This window comes from Schistocerca nitens, chromosome 1 (genome assembly GCF_023898315.1).
Source record: "Schistocerca nitens isolate TAMUIC-IGC-003100 chromosome 1, iqSchNite1.1, whole genome shotgun sequence".
NCBI lineage: Eukaryota > Metazoa > Arthropoda > Insecta > Orthoptera > Acrididae > Schistocerca > Schistocerca nitens.
The window spans coordinates 760,999,239-761,025,500 of NC_064614.1; the positions used below are offsets into that span (position 1 = coordinate 760,999,239).

At 42.3% G+C, this 26,262-nt stretch overlaps 1 protein-coding gene across 3 annotated transcripts in view; it reads left to right on the plus strand.

Annotated features, from left to right (window-relative positions):
* Positions 1-26,262, plus strand: part of LOC126261079 (cerebellar degeneration-related protein 2) — a 467,608-nt gene that overhangs the window by 427,469 nt on the left and 13,877 nt on the right. For all 3 annotated transcript variants that reach the window (XM_049958508.1, XM_049958509.1, XM_049958507.1), the window contains exons 2-6: positions 5,819-5,931; positions 10,513-10,661; positions 16,161-16,353; positions 17,783-17,932; positions 18,089-18,186. In XM_049958508.1, coding sequence (XP_049814465.1) covers positions 5,819-5,931; positions 10,513-10,661; positions 16,161-16,353; positions 17,783-17,932; positions 18,089-18,186 — 703 coding nt within the window. The remainder of the gene's footprint in view (positions 1-5,818; positions 5,932-10,512; positions 10,662-16,160; positions 16,354-17,782; positions 17,933-18,088; positions 18,187-26,262) is intronic.

The following is a 26,262-nucleotide window of genomic DNA, read 5'->3' on the forward strand; positions in this document are numbered from 1 at the left end:
TTTATTGACACATTCCTGGGGTCAGATACATCACATGATCACACTGACAGAACCACAGGCACATAGACACAGGCAACAGAGCATGCACAATGTCGGCACTAGTACAGTGTATATCCACCTTTCGCAGCAATGCAGGCTGCTATTCTCCCATGGAGACGATCGTAGAGATGCTGGATGTAGTCCTGTGGAACGGCTTGCCATGCCATTTCCACCTGGCGCCTCAGTTGGACCAGCGTTCGTGCTGGACGTGCAGACCGCGTGAGACGACGCTTCATCCAGTCCCAAACATGCTCAATGGGGGACAGATCCGGAGATCTTGCTGGCCAGGGAAGTTGACTTACACCTTCTAGAGCACGTTGGGTGGCACGGGATACATGCGGACGTGCATTGTCCTGTTGGAACAGCAAGTTCCCTTGCCGGTCTAGGAATGGTAGAACGATGGGTTCGATGACGGTTTGGATGTATCGTGCACTATTCAGTGTCCCCTCGACGATCACCAGTGGTGTACGGCCAGTGTAGGAAATCGCTCCCCACACCATGATGCCGGGTGTTGGCCCTGTGTGCCTCGGTCGTATGCAGTCCTGATTGTGGCGCTCACCTGCACGGCGCCAAACACGCATACGACCATCATTGGCACCAAGGCAGAAGCGACTCTAATCGCTGAAGACGACACGTCTCCATTCGTCCCTCCATTCACGCCTGTCGCGACACCACTGGAGGCGGGCTGCACGATGTTGGGGCGTGAGCGGAAGACGGCCTAACGGTGTGCGGGACCGTAGCCCAGCTTCATGGAGACGGTTGCGAATGGTCCTCGCCGATACCCCAGGAGCAACAGTGTCCATAATTTGCTGGGAAGTGGCGGTGCGGTCCCCTACGGCACTGCGTAGGATCCTACGGTCTTGGCGTGCATCCGTGCGTCGCTGCGGTCCGGTCCCAGGTCGACGGGCACGTGCACCTTCCGCCGACCACTGGCGACAACATCGATGTACTGTGGAGACCTCACGCCCCACGTGTTGAGCAATTCGGCGGTACGTCCACCCGGCCTCCCGCATGCCCACTATACGCCCTCACTCAAAGTCCGTCAACTGCACATACGGTTCACGTCCACGCTGTCGCGGCATGCTACCAGTGTTAAAGACTGCGATGGAGCTCCGTATGCCACGGCAAACTGGCTGACACTGACGGCGGCGGTGCACAAATGCTGCGCAGCTAGCGCCATTCGACGGCCAACACCGCGGTTCCTGGTGTGTCCGCTGTGCCGTGCGTGTGATCATTGCTTGTACAGCCCTCTCGCAGTGTCCGGAGCAAGTATGGTGGGTCTGACACACCGGTGTCAATGTGTTCTTTTTTCCATTTCCAGGAGTGTATTTGGGTCGAAAGTGCCTCGTGCCTCATGAGAACGGATGTACAACTTGTTTACTATTCTGCCTGTCATTGATATAGCGACCCAGTTGTTGTCCAGCAATGTACAGACTGCAACATAATAGCTATGGTTTTCTTTCTTCTGAGGCAATGTTGATAGACATTTCATACTAGAGTTGGCTCTGGTCATTGTTCAAAACATTTACTTTCTTCACACCCTGTTCTGTCATAAACATGTTCACTTCCTCCAAAAATTGTTTTGCCTTCTGACGTATACAATTATCGTCTTCTGTGTCCTTAAATGTGACAAATTAGTAACATGCCTGGATGAAATGCCGTATTCAGCCTCAAGATTGTCAAGAGAAATGGAAGCTCTGCAAATATAAGAACCAACCATTTAAGACGCTTTTAGTGCCCAGATCTGCAAATGCCAATAGTGAACTGCAGATCCATATAACGTGGCTCTTTCAAATTGGGATATTACATGCTCTTTTGTAGTTTGTATTGTAATTGCGACAGATTCCTTTGAAACGAGCTCCTGCTCGCCTTTTGCTAGATGCATAACTTAGAATTCACCTGCCATTTGATTTACTGTTCATGCATTTGTAGCTCCTCATTAGTTTGCTATAAGAATTGAAGGCGCAGTTGTAATGGCCTCCATAAATGTTCTTTAGTACACTGTCATCCATATTTTCTAATACACTGGCACTCGACTGTTTAGGGGAGATAGTTCGTGAGGTTCTTCCTGTCCTTCAAAATTAGTATATCGATCCAGCGTAACGTCATGTATTTCTGTGTCATCCCCATTATATTTCTGAATTACTATGTTACGTATCCGCGAACACTCTATATCCTCGACCCTGATTTCATTTCCATATTCAGCACGTCGCAACTTTGTCCCTAATATTTGGACCACATTCTTAGGATTAATTATTTCTAAGATAACGCTGTACATAGTTCATACAATAACCCACATGCGAACACTCTCACACACGTTCGTACTGCAGCTGTACCATTCACACAATCCGAGCACCTGTTGGTGCAGCTACAACATGCCAGCGTCTGTTGGTGCTAGCAGACAAATGCGGAGTTTTCAATGTAAATGACACAGTCCGTTGTTGTTCTGTATGATCTAGTATTCGTTTAACCGTGGATTCGTGCGATTCCGAGCGTTGCAGGTCAAAGGTGTCCCCCCGTAAGTACAGAATTCCAGTCGACGGCACCAGCTATTGGCATTCTTGACATGTGACTTCGCCGTTATACGCCTTGAATTCGGCTGGCTCATTGCCACAGAAACGATCAGGCGACGTTTTCTCTTGTAGCTGCAGCCATTTCGTAAGAAATGTGAAAATGAAATGTCTCAACACCACGGTATCATAGAGAATTTCACATCTTGTCCCACATCTTGACAAACTTAAAACGTGCAGACGGCTTACGGGGAGCAATGCATCGTAAGGACAATGTTAAGCTCGGTAACAGCACTCCAGATCTGGTAGAACACACGGAATGTGCATGATGATAAACGTATGAAAATATTCAGTTTCAGACAGTATGCTACAAACAAGAAGTGGATATAGACTGTTGCTTGTTCCTGAAATTGCGGGATGAGTCGATAGTTCTGAAGATGGGAAACAGAGATTTGTTCCTGTTCTGGCCATCAGGTCCATCAGCAAATCGACGAATATTATTATTTACCACTAGGTTTAGTTTCTTCAGAAACTGGATTAGACAAAAAGCAATTTCATTACTGCTTTTTATGAACATTCTCTGTCCATTCAAAACGCATTAAGTTGCAAGAACTGAGTTCATCAAAGGAAGCCACAACATGTCGAGATTTTGGACGTCCATCACATCCCAATACTCCATGTGCCCCACCTCCTATCTGTGTCAACTGCAGAGAGCATCATTCACCTTGCTCTCCATACTGCGGGATTTTACAGAAAGAGAGGAAAACCATGGAATGAAAGACCCTGGACCGACTGACCTACACTGAGGCTAAGAGAAAAGTTGAGATCCTACATACTGTGGCTATGATCACCTCTTAGGCTGCCACTACGAGAACAGTTGTTGCCCCCATCAGTACCTTGCAGATTACACCTGTCCCCACTGATGGTGGGGGCCACTTCTCTCCCTGTTGCTCCCGCACCACCTACTTCAGGATCAACACCCCCCCCCCCCCCCAACTATCAGGGATATCAGTCTCCACTTTTGAGCCAGAGAAGCGTAAGTCCTCCTCGGCTCCAAAGCAGCTGGTCGTAGGGCTTCACGCTCATCCTCAGTCCCTGAGACTGAATCAGTGAAGTCCTCCCAGCCAGGGAAACCCAAGGAGCTGCGAAAGAAATCAAAAAAGGAGATCCCCGAAGACCTAGGGAACTGCGGTGTCACCCACACCGCCGCTACCTAAAAGCTCTGCATCTGTGGATGATGTGGACATTCTGGCGTCTGCTGAGGACATCGGTCTTGCCGGACCCTCAGACTCCATGTATATGGATTGCTCAGGCAAAAAGTCGGTGGGAGCAGGTGACCCTGAGGCGTAAACAGCCTCATTGAATATTCCATACCTTCCCAGTCTCAAGATGTCATCCTCCTGTGGAACTGCGGCGGTTTTTTCACTGCCTGGCTGAGCTAAGGCAACTGTTAAGCTTTAGACTTGCTTTCTGCGTTGTTCTCCAGGAAACCTGGTTCCCAGCAATATGGGCCCCTGCCTTCTGCGGCTATAAGGGATACTATAGGAACCGTAGCGACTATAATCGAGTGTGGGGTGGAGTTTGCGTTGATGTACTAAACTCAGTTTCTTGAAGCTCTGGCTGTCAGAATAAGGACGACACAGGAAATAACTGTCTGCAGTGTATATCTTACCTTTGATGGTGCAGTATCCCTGAATGTATTAACTGCACTGATTGATCAACTCCCTAAACCTTTCCTAATTTAGAGAGATTTTAACGCCCATAACCATTTGTGGGGTGGCACCATGCTTACTGGCAGAGGCAGAAATGTCGAAACTTTACCGTCCTAACTCGACCTCTGCCACTTAAATACTGGGGCCACCATGCATTTCAGAGTGGCTCACGGTAGTTACTCGGCCATTGATTTATCAATTTGCAGCCCAGGACTTCCCCCATCTATCCACTGGAGAGCACATCACAACCTGTGTGGTAGTGACCATTTCCCCATCTTCCTGTCACTGCCCCAGCATCAGGCCCATGGATGCCTGCCCAGATGGGCAGGACTGGGAAACTTTCTCCTCTGCTGTCACCGTTGAATCTCCCCCACACAGTAACATGGATGTGATGGTTGAGCAGGTGTCTACAACAATCATTTCTGTGACACAAAACATGATCCATCGCTTTTCAGGTTGCCACCGGCGTAAGGCAGTACCTTGGTGGTAGCCGGAAGTTGCTGAAGCAATTAAGGGAGCTTTGGCAAGCTCTACAGCGGCACCCTTTCCTGGAGTACCTCACAGCCTTTAAACAGCTCCGTGCCCGTGTTCGCCAACTTACCAACTTTGATGGTGTTTTATAAGTCTCACATTGTACTAAGATGTCTGAATTAGTGTTTACAGTGGGCACATGAACCTGTCTCAATCTGCAACAAAATTGAGTACTTACAGCTCGACTTTGAACAGAAATCCAAATGATTGGAGTTCAGATTCCAGGCCTTCCTAATTCTTCTAGTATCACTTGTCGATAAGTGTGAGAAAAAAGCACTGTGGTTGAGTCACATAAAACTGTAGATACTTCTGTAATGGCTAACTCAGTTTATGGTTCAGGGGAAGACTAGGAAGTACAAAACTGGACTGTGCAGATGAAGTTATGGTAAATGTCGAATCGACCTTCAGGCTTTGAATGACATTACTTCCTAGTGTTAGCTCTTCACTGTGTATTTGCAAGGTAATTAAGAGTATATTAAGCTCAATGCTCCTGAGTTATTTTGAATGCCATGCTTCAAATATGTTGTCTTCTTTGCAAACTTACTTAAGTATTTAATTATAATGAACTTAGTAGACTCTTACTATTCTGCAGTGTAGCTGCATCTGAAATACTTCAAACTGGTTGCCTGAAAGTTTTATTCCTCATAATGTTTATGGGCTGAATGATTGTCGAAGAGTTTTACTGAAATATACACAAAATGTATCTAAGGAAGTTTTATATTTCAGATGATGTTTACGCAAGGCATTCCTGTGTTCAACTGAGGGGGGATTGCACACAAGTTACACATATTATAGGCAGATGAGCAGAAATATGAGTGAAAGTTATACGTGCTTGAGTTCTTAAGATTGCATGTGGTTAAAAACTTACTTTAATTCTCTTACGAATGTCCAGCAATTCATCACTAAAGAAAACGACCTTGGATCACACTGTGATCATATTCTATTTTGTCACTCACATCACAGGTTACTTTAGTGTAAAACTACAGTATCAATGGAATTGTAGTGATAGGAAATTTTGGTTTTCAGATCTGCAGTTGGCAGCAGAGTTAGGAAAGACTTTACTAGAGAGGAACAAGGAGTTGGAGACAAGCCTCAAACAGCACCAGGGAGTCATAGAGGATCAGGCACAGGAGATAGAGGTATGTCGTGCACACTTACATTGCTTGCTGATCCTTTGGAAACGAGTCTATATAAGAGTAACAAAATTTTGATTTGTGATGTATACACACATTCTGTTGTTACATAAGCAAAACACAATGGAACCAAAATTTACTTTATGCCCAGCCTTGGCAATAATACAATTCTTCTTTTTCTAATCTAAATCAAAGACCCGTCTTTCACTGCTGTTGTTTTCCAGTAAGAAAAATTCTTTGACAGTGGATGCCACATGTTTTAGCAATGTAGTAAAAGTAAACAGCATCCAATCTAAGAATGAAGATGGACAACAACAGGTAGCATAGAAAGAATGTTCTGTGGAATCTTCCATGGTTTCAGTGATACATTTTTTCCCTATGTTTGATTTAAATAATATGAGCTTTTAATTACTGCTACAACTGACACTACATATTTATTTCACAGTTATTGAATTAATTCTAATTAACTATATTCAAAATTATTTCTAAAAAGCTAAGATGGACTAATTTACAGTAAATTTCACTAGAGGAAATTTAACAACAGCTTGGTGGTACCAAAAATGAAAAGAGGGGCACAAACATTATTATTGCTCTATGTTTTGTTATGACAATTTCTTACACATTTAGAACTACAGAACGTAATTTCTTGGGGCATTATTTAATTAAATCAAACAGTGGCAAATTCAAGATGAAATAATAACAATGCTATATGTGGAGGATGGATCACCACTCGCCATATATAGACATGGTGCGAAGCCGCAGACAGGGACAACACAAAGGCTGCTATACGCTCGAGCTTTTGGCCAAAAGAGTGTCTAAAGTAGGAACAAAATATATATATGACTCATGCAAGCACAACTCAGTCACACGTACTCGTGATAGCTGTCTCTGACCATTAAAGCCAGACTGTGAGCACCTGCACCTGATGGGAGGAGAAGTCTGTGGTTGAGGTGCATGAGGAGGAGGCTGGAGTGGGGAGGGGGAGGGACAGCAGGGTAAGGGGGGGGGGAGTGAGGGTCTAGTTATGTATGTGGGAGCCTGCAGGAATGTGGTGGGGACAGGGTAGGGCTGTTAGCTTAAGTTTGAGGTGGAGGAGAAGAGGAGCAGAAAAAGAGAGAGAAGTAGAAGGGGAAAACACTAGTGGGTGTGTTTGTGGTATAGAAAGGTGTGCAGTGTTTGAGTGGGAGCAGGGAAGGGGATAGATGGGTAAAGAAAAGATACTAAAGAAGGTTGAGGCCAGAGGGGCTTATGGGAACATAGGATATACTGCAGAGAGAGAGTTAACATCTGTGCAGTTCAGCTGGTGTTGGTAGGAAGGATCCAGATGGCACAGTCTGTGAAGCAGTCATTAAAGTAAAGCACATTGTATTGGCAGCAGCATATTCGGTTGGGAGGGAAAGCGGTTGAATATTACTCATTTTAGGGCAAGACAAGATGTAGTCAGAACCCCAATGGAGAATGTGATAAAATTTCTGCAGTTCTGATGGATGGTACCGAGTCATGGGGGCAGTGCTTCTTAGTGGCTGGATGGTGGGAATGTAGAATGTAGTATGTGACTGTTGAGACAAGCATTGAGAGATCTATTTCTGTACAAAGTTGGGCAGGTAATATTGATTTGTGAAGGCCTCGGTAAGACCCTTAGTATATATGAGGAGGGACGCTTGTCACTACATATAAGATGGCCACAGGTGGCTAGGCTGTATAAGAGAGACTTCCTGGTATGGAATAGGTAGCAGTTGTTGATGGGTGGGATAATGCAGGTGGTTGGTAGGTTCAAAAAGGCCATCTTTGAAGTGGAGGCACATAAAGGAAGGTATCTTGTTGAGTTGATAAGGACCAGGTGAAGCAAATGGTGGAGAAGACATTGATGTTGTGGAGGAATGTGGATAGTGTGTCCAGACCCACAGTCCAGATCACACAAGTCATCAGTGACTGAACCAGGTGAAGGGTTTGGGATTCTCGGTAGTGAGGACGGATTCCGCTAGACAGCCCATGAATAGACTGGCTTAGGATGGTGCTATGCAGCTGCCGATTGCTGTACAAATGGTTTGTCTGTAGATGATGCCTTCAAAGTGAATTAATTGTTGGTGAGGATATAGATCATCATGGTGACCAGGAAGGAGGGGTTGGTAGGTTAGGAGACTATTGGGTGGATGATTCCCACACTCAGGGGAGGGTAGGCCTGACCAGCAGAGATGGAGGCTTCCCTTCAGTGTAGTCACTACGCTTCAATGCCGACCACCACTGCTTACGACAAGAATACATTGCAGCACTGGCATGACGGGGACTGATAGGTGCGATAACATGTTAAGTCGTATGGAAGTGGCGAACACACTATCAGTTGCTCTGCTCTAGTGAGGTGCTTATCTTCATTTGCTGTCATCTTCATGCCTTGCAGTTGCTGCATATCTCTCATATAACTATACAATTTACCTTCATTATTTAATATGCCAATTTTGGAATAAGTTATAAGTATACTTTGGTCAGTGATATGCCTTTCATAGTCCATGAATCGCATGCCCATAGATAAGAGTAACAGATAGTTCAGTAAGACCCACTCAGGATACAGTGCTCAGTCCCTATAACAGACTGCATTTTGTTAAATTCTGTTGTGTAAATTAATCAGTCATCCCTGGCTCCTGAGGAAGGATCTCTCACAGTAAATGTATCAGTCTGGTATAAAACCTGATGACTCGGGAGATCTCTTAAGGTTGTCAAAAATTATCTTACACACGTCCAATTTTTCTTAGATATGTAAATTACACAATTTTTTAACTAAGAAAATATTTTTAAATTTCCAGTTGTATACCACTGAACAATGAAATACCAGTATCCAGTAAGTGCCTAATTTTATCTTCCATTATTAACTTACTCTACATAAATCCATTTCAAAATAGAACAAAAATGTTTTTACCTTAAGAAATGGTTATACTGCACAGTACCGTATTAAAATACCAAACTCCCATAGGCACAAGCTTTAGATTATAGAAACAAGCTTGTACTGAGTACTTCAGTAGTCCAAAGTACCGTATACTACAATCACACTTTGTTCAGTTCTTAGGTTTCATTGTGCTCTTCTGAACTGATATCAAATGTTATAAAAAGTAATGCTACATATTTAATCTAGAATGTGATTAATAATCTGATAGCTACAGAGACCATCAATGTGCTTTGGGTAGCAAAAAGTGACATAATTCTTAATTTTAAAAGAACATGGTTTGCTGTGAACCAGTTAAAAGCCACTTCAGCGATTAGCTAGGCTGTGTCAGAAATGATGTGAGGGTGCTCATTGGCATATTTGTCATTGCTGAACTGTTTCATTGGGTTTTTTAATAACATTCATGCACGTAGCTTAAGAACAATGGCAGATGAAATAAGGGATGTTAAGAGATGCCATTTTTGGTATCCCCTTTGCACAGAGTTCAGTTTTACTGTTGTGTTGATGTCCATGGCAAGCAAGCATTCTGTTACAGTGGTAAGAATCCAGGTATGCAAGATAGGAACAGAGAAAAATCAACTGGTTTAAACAGAACTGCTTTTTAGTTCTGAAGATTGGCATTTTTCGGTATTTGTTCGGTCTCTGTTACAACAGGTTTTTATTTTTTGTAGTAACGGGTAAGAGTCTATTTGCCATTGCAGAAGTAAGATCAGGAAGTTTTAGCACATGAAACTTTTTCAAAAAATGAGTGATAGTTGTAAAATTTTCATTGTTTTGAAATATTGTGTTATAGTAAGTGGGGAACATGTGCTATTTGAGTAACAACACAAGACAGTTAGGAACTAGCAACAAACAAGACATAACAATTGGTACAACATTACTGGAATAACAATGTATCTGTTGCCGTGTAGTATGGCCTATTAGACAGAGTATGTGCACGTGCAGTTAGCAAGACTGAGCTCACACCTGATTAAAAGTACATTAACATATTTCACTACAAAATTTGAAATAATTGGAGGAAAATAATGCTACAAATTTTACCCAAATGCTTATTTGTCTGCTGTTTCTGTGAAATAATAAGTGGAAAAAATTACAGCAACAGTAAAAATCAAAAACTTCACAATTCATTCATAGTTCATTATGAAAAGAGAACATAGCTGAGCTGCCACTTCTGTCTATATAATATGCTTTCAGCTGCTTGTAGCCCTTGGAAATGGAGAACTTAATATGAAAACTATAGATTTGTCCAACTTCAGTTTCCATCCTTTAGCACTGACTAATTCTGTTATGTACCTAATGTATTTGATACTTTGTGTCTATGTATCTCGAAATGTGAAAACTGGAGGGAGTCTCAATATGTTTCAGTATTTGATCAGTCTTTTTATTACTGAAAATAATAGCAATAAAAAACCAAAAGTTGGTTATTTCCAAAACAGATTATTTTGAGCAGTTTGTCAGGCTAAATTGGAGATGAAGAAAGCTGGCATAACCAAAAACCATTTGTTTTAGTGATATCTGACATTGCTAAGAAGGATGTGTGGAACTGATTTTCATGATGGTTTAGTGATGTGGTGAAGTATGGAGCTTATATCACTTTTTATATGGCCAAACTGACACACCTCCTAAGCATGCAATTTGCAATGTTTCAGTACCTCACTAAACAGACAGCTGCCCTAAGAGAAGTCAACGACTCTCGCTTACGGATCTATGAGCAGTTGGAAGTTAGCATACAAGACTTAGAACGGACAAATCAAAAGCTTGCTGCAGACAACACCAATGACAAGAGGCACATAAAGAGGTAAATAGTTCACTTTAAAGAGTTTCATAATTTACGTTAGCAATGACAAAAGTTGGTAGCATACAGAATGTTGGGAGAGGTCATATAATGACCATCTAAGACAATATGTTTCAGACAGATGCTAAATTTAATAGAAATTGAAGGTGAGCAAGGGGAAAACTAGTAACAAAATACTCACATACTGACACAGAGAAGAAAATTTAGTGATTTTTGCTGAATCGTTCATGTAGTTGTGTCTTGAGTCTAGAGTTTTTCAAGAAATGTATGACTTTATTTCCAAAAACTTAGTGCCACAATTTTATATTAGAATTCTATGTATCGGTGGTGTATCTCAACTTAAAGAATTAATTAGTTAAAATTCAGTCATGTCCCATTGATCTCTTCAAGACAATCCCTCAGGGTTGTTAAACTAGGTGAAGTATACATAAACAAAAGACAAGCAGATAATAAAACAATCCGTATTTTATACTGTACTCACAGTAAACTATTGCTATAGTGTTAACTGAATTTTTGTAAGTGCATGGCAGAACACGACGGTGGTGGTGGTGGTGGTGGTGGTGGTGGTACAATTAAAAATGGTCAGAAAAATTATTTGTGGTCACAAACCCTCTTTTGGCTTCTTAGACCACATGACTACTGAATGTCACAAACACACACAAAATGTGTGTCTTACAAAGACATTGTTTAAACTGAAGATACAAGTGACATAAAAATTACTCGGTGTACAAAGGAAAGTATTAGTTTTTGTCAAGCAGAAACAGTCACACTAAAAATATTACTTTTTTTTTATATTTGTGGAGATACATTTAACAGCTGGTGAAAAATAGAGCTGAATTTAAAATTTTGATCTAGCATGTGTAATTAAAACTTAATTTTAATTAGGGGGGAGGTGAGGTCATTAAATACGAAGCTGGAATTCTGTGTGTATAGATTTCCTGTAGATTCAACGTTTTTATTTTCTCTACAGAATGTAAAACTTAACATTCTAGATAATGAGTGGTTTTCTGTTGAACAGCGATCAGCAGAGGTTGGATCTTTCTCATTCTTGATCTCCAGCTTCTCTCATATTCAAGTAACATAATATGCAAATCTCTGAGAGACTGAACAGTATTTACTTTTTCATATAGGTTGCGTGTTATTTTATACACACAATTTAGTGCCAGGGGTCACAGTTCATCTTTATTATTGAATAAAATGATGTGACATACTGTTGGTATTATAAAATGCAGTAATGTAGTGCACGGCTGTAAATTTTTTGTGAGGTTATCTGAAATTTTTCCAGTATGTGGTATGAGGCATCAGTTTTTGTAATTACGGACTGGTTCCTTTTGGCCAGCATACGGAACTGGAGTAATTTTATGCGTCTTCTTTTTTTTCGTAGTGTACTATCAGTTGTTGCAGAGCTGTAGACATTACTGGAAGTGATACGCTTGAAGGTCTGTAGTTCTGTAGTGTAGGCAAAGTCAGATAATGGAATAGATAAGCTCCATCAAATGGAAAGCTGCATGTTTGTGTCTGTGAGGCAGCAGGGAACTTGCAGGGATTTCTGTACTGGTATCAGTCAATAAACACAGCACTTAGTCCACATATATGAACCAATACTTTATTTTGCAATTCAATAGTTACTTCAGTAAGAAATTTTATTCAAAATTGTCCATGAATGTTTCAAGCAGTGTAGCTAGACCAATGACTACCTATAAGTAGTATTCTGAAATGAGAAATTATTCTGTTTTACACATGTTTGTGCAGCAATGATTGCCATGTAATTGCAAAAGATTTACTGTGGGTTTTTGCAAAAATCTGCTAATACATTCACATACTTAGCAGTAGGAACCTTTATAAAGAAGCTAGCAACATCAGAAGATGCTGGTATATAACTGGGTGAAAAGTTTTATTTTAAGAAGCCAAATGCCAGTGTGTGACCAAATAAATATAATTTTGCAGAACAAAAGGAAATGTTTCCTATTTATTATCATTAATAAACTGCTCAACAGTAATCATGCTTCTGCCATCTTAATTTAAGCAAGTGAATTAGAAGGTATCTGTATTAATATGCACATGATTACTATACACTACTACTTGCTAAGCTTTACAATGACCATTCCATCTTGCCATCTAGTTAAAAAAATTCAGTTTTACTACGTTAGGAACGCACCGCGAGTCACAAGTTTAAAACAGCAACAAAATGGAAAACACGATAAAAGACAGACTGACAGGCATAGGATTAAAAAAAAAAAAAAAAACAGCATAATCAAATGTCCTTAGAGAGGGTTGTCAAGTTGATAAAATGAAGAACGCGAGCAGCTGCTCGTGGGTCATCCACTAAAATGGCATCTAGAGTACATGGCAGGCCAAGATCAAGACGCAGTGTGTTAAAATCCGGACAGGACGTTAAAATGTGGCGGACCGTCAGCAATTGCCCACATGGGCAGAACGGCGCCGGCGTAGCCGTCAGCAGATGGCGATGGCTGAACCGGCAGTGCCCAATTCGTAACCGGGCCAAAACTACCTCCTCCCGCCGAAAAGGGCGTGAGGACGACGTCCAAGCCGTGGGAAGAGGTTTCAAGGCCCGAAGCTTGTTGTCTGTAAGTGCAGCCCAATCGGCATGCCACAGCGATAAAATGCGCCGACAAATGACCCTGCTACAATCTGACGAAGGGACACAACAAGAAGCTGTCCGAGGCTGGAGGACCGCAGCCCTGGCCGCGGCATCTGCAGCCTCGTTCCCAGGGATACCGACATGGCCAGGAACCCACATAAAGCTAACCGGAGAACCGACGGCCACCAGCTGCTGAAGAGAGTGTTGGATCCGGTGCACGAAAGGGTGAACTGGGTACGGATCACTGAGGCTCTTGATGGCGCTCAGGGAATCGGAGCAGATGACATATGCAGAATGTCTGTGGCGGCAGATGTAAAGAACAGCCTGGTAGAGGGCAAAGAGCTCAGCTGTGAAGACTGAACAATGGCCATGGAGCCGGTATTTGAAACTTTGTGCCCCGACAATAAAAGAACACCCGACCCCGTCATTGGTGTTAGAGCCATCTGTATAAATGAAGGTCATATTAATGAACTTCGAACGAAGTTCGACAAAACGGGAGTGGTAGACTGAACCGGGGGTAACCTCCTTTGGGAGCGAGCTGAGGTCAAGGTGAACGCGAACCTGAGCCTGGAGCCAAAATCTGGGCTATCTTATAATCTGTGGGAAGAATGATAAATGTGAAGTTCCCAATTTTTGTTTACATTGGTAGGGGTCCCCAGTTCCAGTTAGTAACTAATGTTTGTGTGATATTGTTCTTCTGGAAAGTTTCACAAGCGGATAAAATCATTTCTAGAGACTGATAATTATGTCTTTTCTATAAGAAAGTAATTGTATGATGGCTATATCTGGTGGACAAAGAAAGTTTTGATTTCTAGGCCTATCAGGAAAGGATAGTTTTAGCTGCACTGTAACATGGAACATGGTTGTTGTGGGGAAAGATTCTATATTCTAATTTGATCTCTCCGCTTAGCTTCTTTAGAGAAGCTGACAGTATCTGGATTACTTTATGCCTCAATATGTTATTTGAATAAAGTCTCACTGGTACGGAAAGCATACACCTTTACTTGCTTGTTCCTTACTCTTTATTAAAGTATCATGATTGAAGATGAGGTGTTTAACAGTGTGACAGTTTTAATCAGCAGTAAAACCTTACAAACTGTGTATATTATGTATCCTCGCATACTACACCTTCTTAATAAAGATGCCTGTAGAAGGTTTGGAGATAGTAGCCAATGTAATTGAGAGGTGACAAACATTCAGAAAATTGATTCTTTCTGGAATTATTGAACCATCGTGTGGTCATGAAAGGAGAAATATTGTGATTAGTTACTCGAGGCATTGACACACATTGAACACCTCCACTATGAGTATATAGGACCATTTACCTCTTGCTCATTATTTCAACTCGCAACAATGGATTAAATTCTATGCTGCTATGAAAGCACTCGGAGCCCGTCAGTCCTAGAAGTTGAGAATTTTCTTGTAGACAATATGTCTTTCAACTTAAAGAAATATTCAACTATTTGAGGGATGGACATAGATACCCTTCTCAAATATTACGTAACCTTGTGCAATTTGAGCAATAAGTGAAATTGTAGAATGAAGGCTTTCACGACCGGGTGACATGGCTGTTGATATACTTTCCGGGATGTGAGGTCATGGTCCAAGAACTTTTCTGCTCCTTAAGTTTCGTCCAGGACTGCGCTGGACTTCCTCAGAGGCGCTGCTCCGCTGAGTCTTGCCGACTGACAACGTAAGGAGCAGAAAAGTTCTTGGACCACGACCTCACATCCCGGAAAGTATATCAACAGCCAATAAGTGAAATGTTGACCTTTGACCATATTAATTTAAAATCACATCCGTAGAACAGACTTGCACAGAATAGAGTAACTAAGAGGGCCACTTCGAAGAAGAAGAAGAAGAAGAAGAAGAAGAAACTCAAGGCAAAAGTGCCTGCTCTTCAAAGAGCTCAAAGACAAATATGAGATTAACTGAATCATAATGCAATCAATTCTTTACTTGTTTACTGTAAGCTAATTTAAGGTGCATAATACATTTCGTTCAAGTGGTCTGCTATGCAAAAATTACACCCTGTGAATGTACATTGAGAGGCAAAGTTAACTAAAACTGTGGGTATATGGAAGGCAAAAGCATACTCAAAAAGATGAACACTTAGCTACAATATCATCACCAGCACCTATGTGGGAGGGAATAACTTTGAAACTTGAAGACTCCAAAAAACGGTTTATCATCAAACATCTCGAGAAAAACTGGATGAAAGCAAGTCTTCATGCCATTAAAACTCCAATGAAAATGTTTAGCAAGAGATCCTATTGACTAACTGTTTAATTTGGTATATCTTGTTGAGAATTTTGACTTAGCCATAAATGGTGGTGAATAAAATACAGTTTGCAGTGTTGCAAATAATTAGAATTTTCAGTTTGAATTGTTAAAATAAGAGGAAGCTTACAAAGGAAACCTAGTTTCAGAGCAAAATAATCATGCAGTTTACACATTCTTCCATTTGAAATGTACTAAATGTTGTTCAATATGGCATGTGTGAATAGAAATACAGCATTAAACTTGTTTTCTCTCATAATAGACAAATACTTTGTAAAATTTTCTATGTATGTTAAGCTGTTGAAAATTAGTTGCATGAACTTGTTTCAGTAACAAAACTGTTGGAAAAATTTTAATCCATAATTTTGTGATAAGATAGAGAACACAGTTCACCATCTTTTTCAAAGAAATGCATCTCCATGTCTTTCCACTGTTAAGGACAGTTTTTATGATTTCTGAAAATTTCACTTATTTCAACAAAATGAGTTCTGCAACTGGATGACTCACATGATTGCTGTGTGTTCCCTTTTTAAGGTTGCAACTTCATAAGTATTACTTGAACTGTATTCTTTGATATTAAGCCAAAAAATGTCATTAATTATGAATGTTCCATATTTCAGCCTCTGTGCCCAAATTGAAGCACTAGATGCAAAATGTGAGGAGCTTCAACGGACCCTGGATGAGGTAACAGCACAGAGGAAGAGGCAAGAACAGCTGCTACAGCAGAATGGGAAACCAGCTGAAACACTTGTTAGTGGTAGTGCGGCAGTCAAGCCCACAGATGTGGCTAATAGTAAATCACCTACTTCCCAGGTTCGTGGTTAAATGTTTACTATTTGTCTTCTGAGTTTGTGTATGTGGAGTCACTTCAGCCATATGTAGTAACTAAAATATTAAAATTCAGGGTGACCATACAAAACACTTAATGAATCGGCTACGTGGTGTACATGCCTAGGGAAATCTGGGCAAAACATGGGAATTTTTACAGCTGGGAAAAACCCCACATTTGTAGTACACAAAAATAAGACTTCAGTTGCAAAGAAAATGCACCATTGTAAACAACAAAACACAGTGCATACACAAGCGGCAGCTGACAGCAAAATGGATCAAAGGCTTTAGGACAAATGAAATACTTTCTAACACAAATTGCTGTCAATGAACGTGACATCGGAACTGTGTACATTGCTTAACAGGTGGCGGGAAACTTTTGCGAATGGTAGTTTTAGAAGCACTACTTTCAAAGAGAATTTGCTGTTAGGCAAAATGAATTACATTACATGGGAGAAAGTGCAATGAATTTCTTACACCATGAAGCATTTTACTCTCCTTCAAAAATTAACACTTCGAGGACAAGCTGCTTAGAAAAATTTTGGGCACAGAAGACCAGCCATTTATGCTACTATTTAAAATTTTTGTAGCAAATTTGTGTTTAATACATCTTAAACGGTAACATGTGCTAAAAAAGTCTAATATTATATGTGAAAGCCAAGCTTTCCTTGTAGCTTTACTGTATGCATATTAACTCACTAACATTTCCTACATGTGTTCCGGATATTTAACAGTGATGCTGCTGTTGACTGACTACATCACACATTGTATGCTCTAAATGCCTGCCATCATTGACTGGCAAGATCACGTGACATGAGCTATGATGCGCTGTGAGATGCACTTCTGTCTGTCAATCTTGATTTCAGTGCATTGGTCATTGCTGTGCTGTGCTTGGTGGAATTTGTATTTATACTTTCTTAATACAAAAACATTCAGTGTATACATTGTGTGCATCAAAGATTTTTTTTTTTTTTGCCAGGAAGTTATAAGCTAGTGTGTGAAAAACTTACTGTTCAGAGGATTGATAAGTTTTATATTTCTGGGGGGGACGTACATTGCCTTAGCAAGGAGAATGTATTTTCATCCTGGAAAAAGTGTCTGCATGTATATATACCCTGACCTAGTAGGCTTAAAATGCAGTTCACATCATTTAATATACAAGAATATCATTATATCATATCATTGCACTTCATGTTTGTGATGGATTTCTTTTTAGAAGTGTTCAGTTCTTGTTATAAATAGCAAAATTCATTTTACACATAATTAGCAGGTGCATGTTTGCTTTAATCATGACCTTGCATCTATATAATAATTCACTAAAATAGTTTCCATTTTTCAGAAAATGTCTGATTTTTGTTAACGGTTGTGCTTAAATAGCAGGATAATGAGAGTACTGTCATTTGTTCCCAAACAGCATTCACCAGGAGGAGAAACCAAAACAAAAGATGCATCAACCGAAGAGGTAGTTCAGCTGTTGAGTCAGCTACAAGATTTGAGGACTGCGAAGGTGAAGGAGCAGGTCAGAGCAAAGGAACTTGAAGAACAGCTGTCTGTTGTGCTACAGGTATATCTGAACCTGGAAATAAATATTGATCAATGCACCTGATGTTGAAAAAACTTGTTTATAATGAAACATTGGTAAAATAACTGTTTCAATTTTTTTAAAGTTTGATGTGTGTGTATTAGGTCAGTGTAAGTACAGTTTCTGATACTTTTATAGGAAAATGTCCAGCTCCACGAACAGCTAGAAACCTTACAGATGAAAGAAAAGGACTTGAAATCCATACAAGAAGAAATTTCAACTCTGGAGGAAGTTAGGTTTGTATTTATTACAAAGCATTGTGTTTGAACTTTAAAATTTGCTGTTATATTAAAATATACACTGCACCATGCATAGTTCAATCATTACTTACTCATTTCTGCCTGTGACCTTCTAAATAAGATTTTTCACATTCTAATGAAGTGTCTAATGTAGAATTGCTTGTACCTGGTGCGCCTGTTCCACCTCCCCTCCCCCCCCTCCCCCCATATCTCTCTCTCTCTCTCTCTCTCTATCTCTCTCTATCTATCTCTATATCTCTCTCTCTCATTTTCTTTTTACACCACTCTATCACCTTCATGATTCTTAACTGATATACATACAATGTCCTGTGTGCATATTGTACATAAAGCCTTACTCACTTCACTTTGAGAGCTGTCCATGATTTCACTCTTTACATGTGTGTATTTTTCATACACCCCAATAATCACTTCCTTAGACCACCATTCTAAATTGTAGTGATCATGCTTGTACACATTTGCAGATGTTACACTATTGCCAACTGAGCATCTCAGCAACCTTACACTGAAGTGCAACTTACTTAGCAAGCAAAGGGCTATTTATTTATTTATTCATTTATTTATATATTTTTTGGTTGTCTGATAACTGCTTGGTACAAAGTGTTCCTGAGGTGAATGATAAGTGTCTCAAGAACATTTATCCTAGCAGACCTGGCTGTTGATATGAACCTATTATTTCATTCTTTTGAAAGATTTAAAAGCTTACATGAGTTACGTAAATGATGAAATTTTATTAATGTTTTTGTTTGAAATCACTTGATGCAAGTTGTGCATTAAGACGGGTTATAATAGTGCTCTGTACTAGAATGTAAGCACATTTCCCTGAAATAATTCATTTTGATCTCACTGTTCATTCAGTTCAGTAAGCTCTTAACAAAGTGTGCTCTACTGGATGAGCACAGCCAGTGATACGGAAATATGGTGGTCTCTCACATTGTGAATCCGAAACTCCTGGCAATTGTAAAGTCATAGTTGTCAAAAGTTCAGTTGTACATTCTATATGTAGTGCTAAGCTCATAAGGTTATTCATACACTGGTGTGCAAAACTTAAGGACAAAAGTAACTTTCGCATAATGTACCAGTACAAAGTAACATAGCTCGATGAAACTTGGATCATATGTAGACAGAATTGCTACAATATAAATAGAAGGCACCTGAAAGAAACATGCAATGAAATGAACAGAAATGACTCTTCCATTAAGACAATAATTACACTGTAATCTCCATGATTTCTGGTGGTCCCTGGATGTTACTGGAGGTAGGACATATCTGTTCAATTGGTTTTTAGGAAGTGTGTATACAGCCATCTGAACAGTGACGTGTCATTTCTGACAGTACAAATGTACGGACAACACAGCTACCTCACCCCAACCAGAGAAAATCTCCGACCTGGCAGGGAATTGTAGCCAGACCATAGGATTTTTAATAAGGTGTGTGACCAACCCAGATGGTAATGCATGCTCTGCAATGTGCACATACGATGGCCACAAGTTAAGTAACCTTTGCGGTAGGGCTTTCCATTCCTCCACCAGCACAGTTGAAAACTGCTGGATGGTCCTTGGTGCCTGTGGTGTACTGCAACACTTCTTCCCAACGCAACTTGCACATACTCAATGGGATTTAAGTTGGGGAAAAAATGGGCAAGCCTGTCCATTCACAAAATATCTTCACATCCCAGCTCTTCGATGTCATGCATTGTCATGCATTTCAATGAAGTTGAGGCTGAATGCACCTCTGAAAGGATGGACGGGGGGGGGGGGGGGGGGGGGGGGGAAGAGTACAGTGTCACAACAGCGTTGACTGGTGAGCGTACGGTGGTCCATGCATCCATGCAGCTTTGTGTCTCCATGCTCTAACAACTGGACCACCAAAATGGTCATATTCAACAATTCTGGATGTGCTGTCATATGGCTAGAGGTGGATCATGGAATGCATCTAGGAACATGATCATTACTTTCATCCTTTATTTTCACACACTATGGTATGATTTATGTAGAATAATTTTCAGAGATAGAGAAAAGTGCTTATGAAGTGCCAAGTTCCAAAAACAGTCTTAACCAGCTACTCTTTTCCCAGACTATCATCTCTCTCCTTCATTTTAAGTGTGAAATATCTGACTGTTACAAACAACATTCTATCCACTATCCTATCACTTCTAAAACCTACAAGTCAATGTTGTTTCCAAAAATTGCCTCATCACCATGCAACCTTATTTGATTTGAAAGATGATGGTTCTGTAATTCTCATTATCCATCAGCATCAAGTTCATGACCCCCCCCCTGCGGGTCCGGGGTAAGAATAGGCCCGAGGTATTCCTGCCTGTCGTAAGAGGCGACTAAAAGGAGTTTCAACCATTTCGGCCTTCCATGTGATGGTCCCCTTGGGGTTTGACCTCCATTTTTCAAAATTCTACAGAAGTACGTGCCTTTTGGGGAAGGACGCCTTACGTGGTGTCTCACTGGTCCTCAGTGCACTAAGACCTTGGCACTCAGCATTGTAACGGCGTTGTAACCACACCCACTATTCCTCAAATTGGGCGTAAACGCCTGATGCGTTGCACAAGTTACGCCCATAGTGCGTCCCCATCTGCACCTACGATCATGATGGTCTTCCCATGGCACCAGAAATCCAGCACGGTAGCCAGCCTGTTGTGGTGGGGTCGTCATGTACCCTCTAGGTTGTAGCCCCCTGACAACACAGGGATCGTACTGCCGATACCTGAGCTGCACCCTCCCCACGTCAGCCAAGGAGTAGATGTCCGTCTCCTTGGGGCATCAGGACTCCCGGCAACGGTCATCCTGCCAGGTGAGGCTGGGTGGCGCCCATGGGGAGACCCCTGGTCGGAGTGGGTGGTATCGGGGCGAACGTTTCGCAGATGAAACGTCAACATGTATCGGGTCGCTCTGCGGCTGAGTCTTTTAAAAAGAAAGGTACTGTCTCTGGTTCTGGTTCTGGTTCTCCTGCCCTTTCCCCCTTGGCCACTCCTTGGGAGGAAGGACAGGCCCGCCAGCTTGGGGCGAAGTACTTCCCCCGCTATTTAGTCTGTTCTCGGACCGATGGGGGGACGTTCGGCACCTCCAAGCCCATGTCCTTTGTCCAGCACATCAATGACATCTTCGGGGAAATCGAGGCTCTCAGTAAAATGCGTTCGGGGTCCGTTCTTATAAAGACCACCTCCGCCACTCAGTCGGCGGCGCTCCAGGCGTGTGACCGACTAGGGGACATCCCAGTGTCCATTGTCCCGCATCTGGCACTGAATAGGACGCAGGGGGTTATTTTTCATCGGGACCTCCTGCTGCAATCTGACGAGGAGTTCAGGGCCAACCTGGAGCGCCAAGGCGTGCATTTTGTCCGGCGAGTCCAGTGCGGCCCCAAAGACCGTCGCATCGACACCGGGGCCTTTATCCTCGCCTTCGAGGGGGACGTTCTCCCGGAGAAGGTAAAGGTGATGTGCTACCGGTGCGATGTGCGACCTTATGTCCCGCCTCCTATGCGCTGCTTTCGGTGTTTGCGCTTTGGGCACATGTCGTCACGGTGTGAGGCTGAGCCCCTTTGTGGCAATTGTGGATGTCCTCTTCGTGAGGAACATACATGCACCCCACCACCTTGGTGTGTCAATTGTCCTGGTATCCACTCGCCTAGATCTTTATACTGCCCCGCGTATCAGATGGAGAAGAAGATTCAAGAATTAAAAGCTTTGGATCGCCTCTCTTATTCTGAGGCCAGGAAGAAGTATGACCGCCTCCATCCCGTGACGTTGACAACTTCGTTTGCCTCAGTCGTGTCCACTCCTTCCACAGTATCCTCACCCCTATCCTGTCCCCCCATCCACCTCCTCACCCCATCCAGGGTCTATGCCTCCGCCTCCCAAATCCCTCCCTTCCAAATCCTCCTCCCTCGTGGCCCCTGCCCCCCTCTGCCCCAGGGGCCACCCTTCCTCCTCCTCCCCCTCTGCCGCCTGAGAAGCGATCCTCTTCTCAGACGTCCATCGGGGAAACGTTCCGGACCCCGGCTTCCGAGGTCCGGCATTCCAAAACGGACCCCCCACGTGAGGACCTCCTTCGGGTCCAGCCCACCATCCCTGTGCCTCATCGGACTTCCAAGAAGGCCTCCAAGAAGTAGTCTTTATCCCCCTCTATACCCCGGCGCGTTTCGTCTGACACTCCATCCATGAGTCGCTGCTCCCGGCTGTCCTCAGTTTCGCCGGGACGCTCTGCTGCCAGGCGCTCAGCTGGCCTCTCGTCGGCGAATGATGCTGCCCCTCCTACGCAACCCGGGACAGCGGGCGCCGCTGGCGACGACTCGATGGAACAGGATCCGCCTCCCGCCGGTTGTAGCGTTGTTCCCTCGACACCTGGCCCTCCGTGGCCGTCGAGGTGACCAGCTCTTCACTCGTTTCGTTCCCTCTTTTTTCTGACTAGCGATGGCTTTGTTACATTGGAACATAAGAGGTATTCGATCTAATTGGGAGGAATTACAACTGCTCCTCCGCCTGCACTGTCCGCTTGTCCTTGGTCTCCAGGAAACCAAGTTGCGTCCAACTGGGAATGAGGCTGCTGATGCTGCAGCCAAGGCTGCAGTCCTCCTGCCTCGGCCAGCCTCCCATTGTGTCCCGTCATCTGACGTTAGTGGCATTGTTTGTCAGAGGCTTGTGTCGTTGTGGTGGGATACTTGGTCATCACTTCAAGGAAACAAGCTCCGGGCAGTAAAACCGCTCCCAACTGCTTGGACAACCTCCTCCCGACCATCTCGGCAAGAAGAGGTCCTTCTGACTAGGTTGCGGATTGGGCATTGCCGGTTTAGCCACCGCTACCTGCTCTCCGGTGACCCAGCCCCGCAGTGCCCTTGTGGTCATGCATTAACAGTGCGCCATGTTTTATTGTCGTGTCCCCGTTTTAGTCAATCTCGTGTTGTCCTGTCTCTGCCATCTACTTTACAGGATATTTTAGCTGATGACACTCGAGCAGCTGCTCGTGTTCTTAGTTTGATTACTTTGACTGGCTTGTCCAAAGACATCTAACTCTTTCACTTATTTTATCTGCATCTTTGTAAGAACTTTCTGGTGTCCCCCCCCCCCCTTGAGTTTTACTAGATTCTATGTGCTCTAACAATTGTGACTGGGCGCTAATGACTTCAGTAGTTGAGCGCCCTTAAACCCAAAAAAAAAAAAAAAAAAAAAAAAAAAAAAATCATGATAAGAATTTGTGCTGTTTGAAAGTTTGTGAATATTTGCCATACTCAAACAATTGTGGAATGTGTACTTTATGAGGAGGATCCTATTCTCAGAAATCATCCTGTCAGACTACGAAAACTTCCTGACCAAGCAGCGTATTACAGTAGCCAGTTCTATGCTTACAATTTTACAGGAGGTAATGGTGACTCGAAGGCCCCTCAGAACAAGGAAACTATGACAGTCTTTATTTGGTTTTCAACAGGTCACCAAAAAAATCAAACAAAATTTCATCCTCAACGCACACGTGTCTGATCACTTTTAAATTTGAAGATATCATCAATTACATTGAACTGTTTCACCCTACTTGTTAAAGACAAAAAGAAAAATCTGCACTACTTGGAATGATCTGCTTTTGGTTGTGCAATGAAGCTCCCGTGAACTTACATGTTGCGATGTATGCAGGAGCTCTACACAACAAAGAAGTCATTGTTTGTCCAGAAGAGTACTTTAAACTTCATTCACATAAAGGCGCTGCCAACAAGTTAGGAAGTGATGTATGTAAAATAAGAGACCATAAGAGGTTCGCTAATGCAACACTGAAATCTCCATCAATTTTGGCACTTTAAAATCTGAGTGCAAACTATCTAAACAGTTGTTACAATTAAACTTTCACTACTTGAGCCAATGTACTTATAAAACTATTTACTGTATGGGTACCAAATTTCATACCAGTAATGACCAGACTGTGTGCTGCAGGATTTGCATTACTAGTTGTGTTGGTGTCATGACTTTCCTTCAGGCACTAGTACTGGTATGGCGACATAGGGTTGAAATGAAAGCATCAGTTTGCATTACAGTTACAGTCGGTCAAAATTTTCTGGATAAAATGAACAGGCTTTGCTTGTAAAGCTTTTTATCAAAATAGCAGCAATAAAGCTGCTGTTTTTTCGAGTGTATTAGTGCATTAAGAAGATCCAGATAAGTCGTCCTATTGCACCAGAGCTGGATAGTAAGATTTGGGAGCTCAGATTAACTGGGAATTTGGAAATTGCTCCTGCAAGAGGCTCATGGCCAATTGGGCCACAAATTATTGAAGTCAGTGTTGTCATGGCTGAGAATTTTAATTGCCATGTGCAGTCTTCAAGCAGTGCACGAGCTGCCGTAAAAACAAGGCATTCTGTGGTGCACATTTGAAAAGTGCTGTGAAAAATTATGAAATAGTACCTCTAGTGAGGTTCCAGGCTGTTGTGGGAGCAGATGGTTGGCACATTGAGTAACATTTGTAACCTGGAATGTAAACATGGCATGCAATCAGCAAATATTTCCACAAAGTTTCATTTTCCCACAATTACTAGTTTCTCATGGGAGCAGTGAAAATGTAATTGTAACCATATCAAAAAAAGGTCATCTGTTGTAGTAAGAGTAGTAGTATAGTACGTATCTGACATTTCAGTGTAGCAATCAACTATCAAAAAAGGAAAAGGATTCTTGCGTGGGCCCCCAGATGAATTGCTGTGTGGACTACCTATTCAACCAGAAAATTTACAGGATGTCAAACAAATATTATCTAAACATTATACACTGAAGTGACAAAGAAACTGTGTATTCAAATACAGAGATATGTAAACAGGTAGAATATGGTGCTGCAGTCGGCAACTCTAATATAATACAAGAAGTGTCTGAAACAGTTGTTAGGTCAGTTAACTGCAGCTACAATGACAGGTTATGAAGATAAAAGTGAGTTTGGACATGGTGTTACAGTTAGCGCACGAGCAATGGACACAGCATCTCAAAGGTAGCGATGAAGTGGGGATTTTTCTCATACAATCATTTCACAAGTGTACCGTGAATATCAGGAATCCGGTAAAACATGAAATCTTGGACATTACTGTGGCTGGAAAAAGATCCTGCATGAACAGGACCAATGACGACTGAAGAGAATCATTCAACGCGACAGAAGTGCAACCGTTCCACAAACTGCTACAGATTTCAATGCTTGGCCATCAAAAAGTGTGAGCATGTGAACCTTTAACAAAACATCATTGATGTGGGCTTTTGGAGCCGAAGGCCCTTGATGACTGCACTACACAAAACTTTACACCTCGCCTGGGCCCATCAACATAGAAAGTGGGCTGTTGATGACTGCAAATGTGTTGCCTGGTTGGACAAGTCCTGTTTCCAATTGTATTGAGGGGACAGATGGATGTGTATGGGTGTGGAGACAACCTCATCAATCCATGGACCCTACATGTCTAGTTGGTGGAGGCTCTAATGAAGTGGAGGGTGTGCACGTGGAGTGATATGGGACCCCTGATACATCTAGATAAGACTCTGATAGGTGACACATACATAAGCATCCTGTTTGATCATCTACATCCATTCATGCCCATTGTGCATTCCAACAGACTTTGGCAATTCCAGCAGGACAATGTGACATGCCACACATATAGAATTACTACAGAGTGGCTCCAGGAATAACTTTCAGAGTTTAAAACACTTCTGCTGGCCACCTAACTCCCCAGACACAAACATTATTGAGCATATCTGGGATACCTTGTAATGTTCTGTTCAGAAGACATCTCCACCCCCTCATATTTTCATGGATTTAAGGACATCCCTGCAGGATTCACGGTGTCAATTCTCTCTAGCAATATACCAGTTTGTTTAGATCTTCAGTGTAATATAATCAGGTGTTCACTATCTGCCCACTGAGCACTAATTAAAAAAAATAATTTGTGAAAGGAACACTGCCACTTGTGGATCCTCTTAGACTGGGGAAGAAGTTCTTGAAATAGGAGGAGATGAACTGAAGATTTAAATAATAAAGCCATAGGTTCTTGTATTCTATAAATACAATAAACTCTGATTGTAATGTTGAGCTC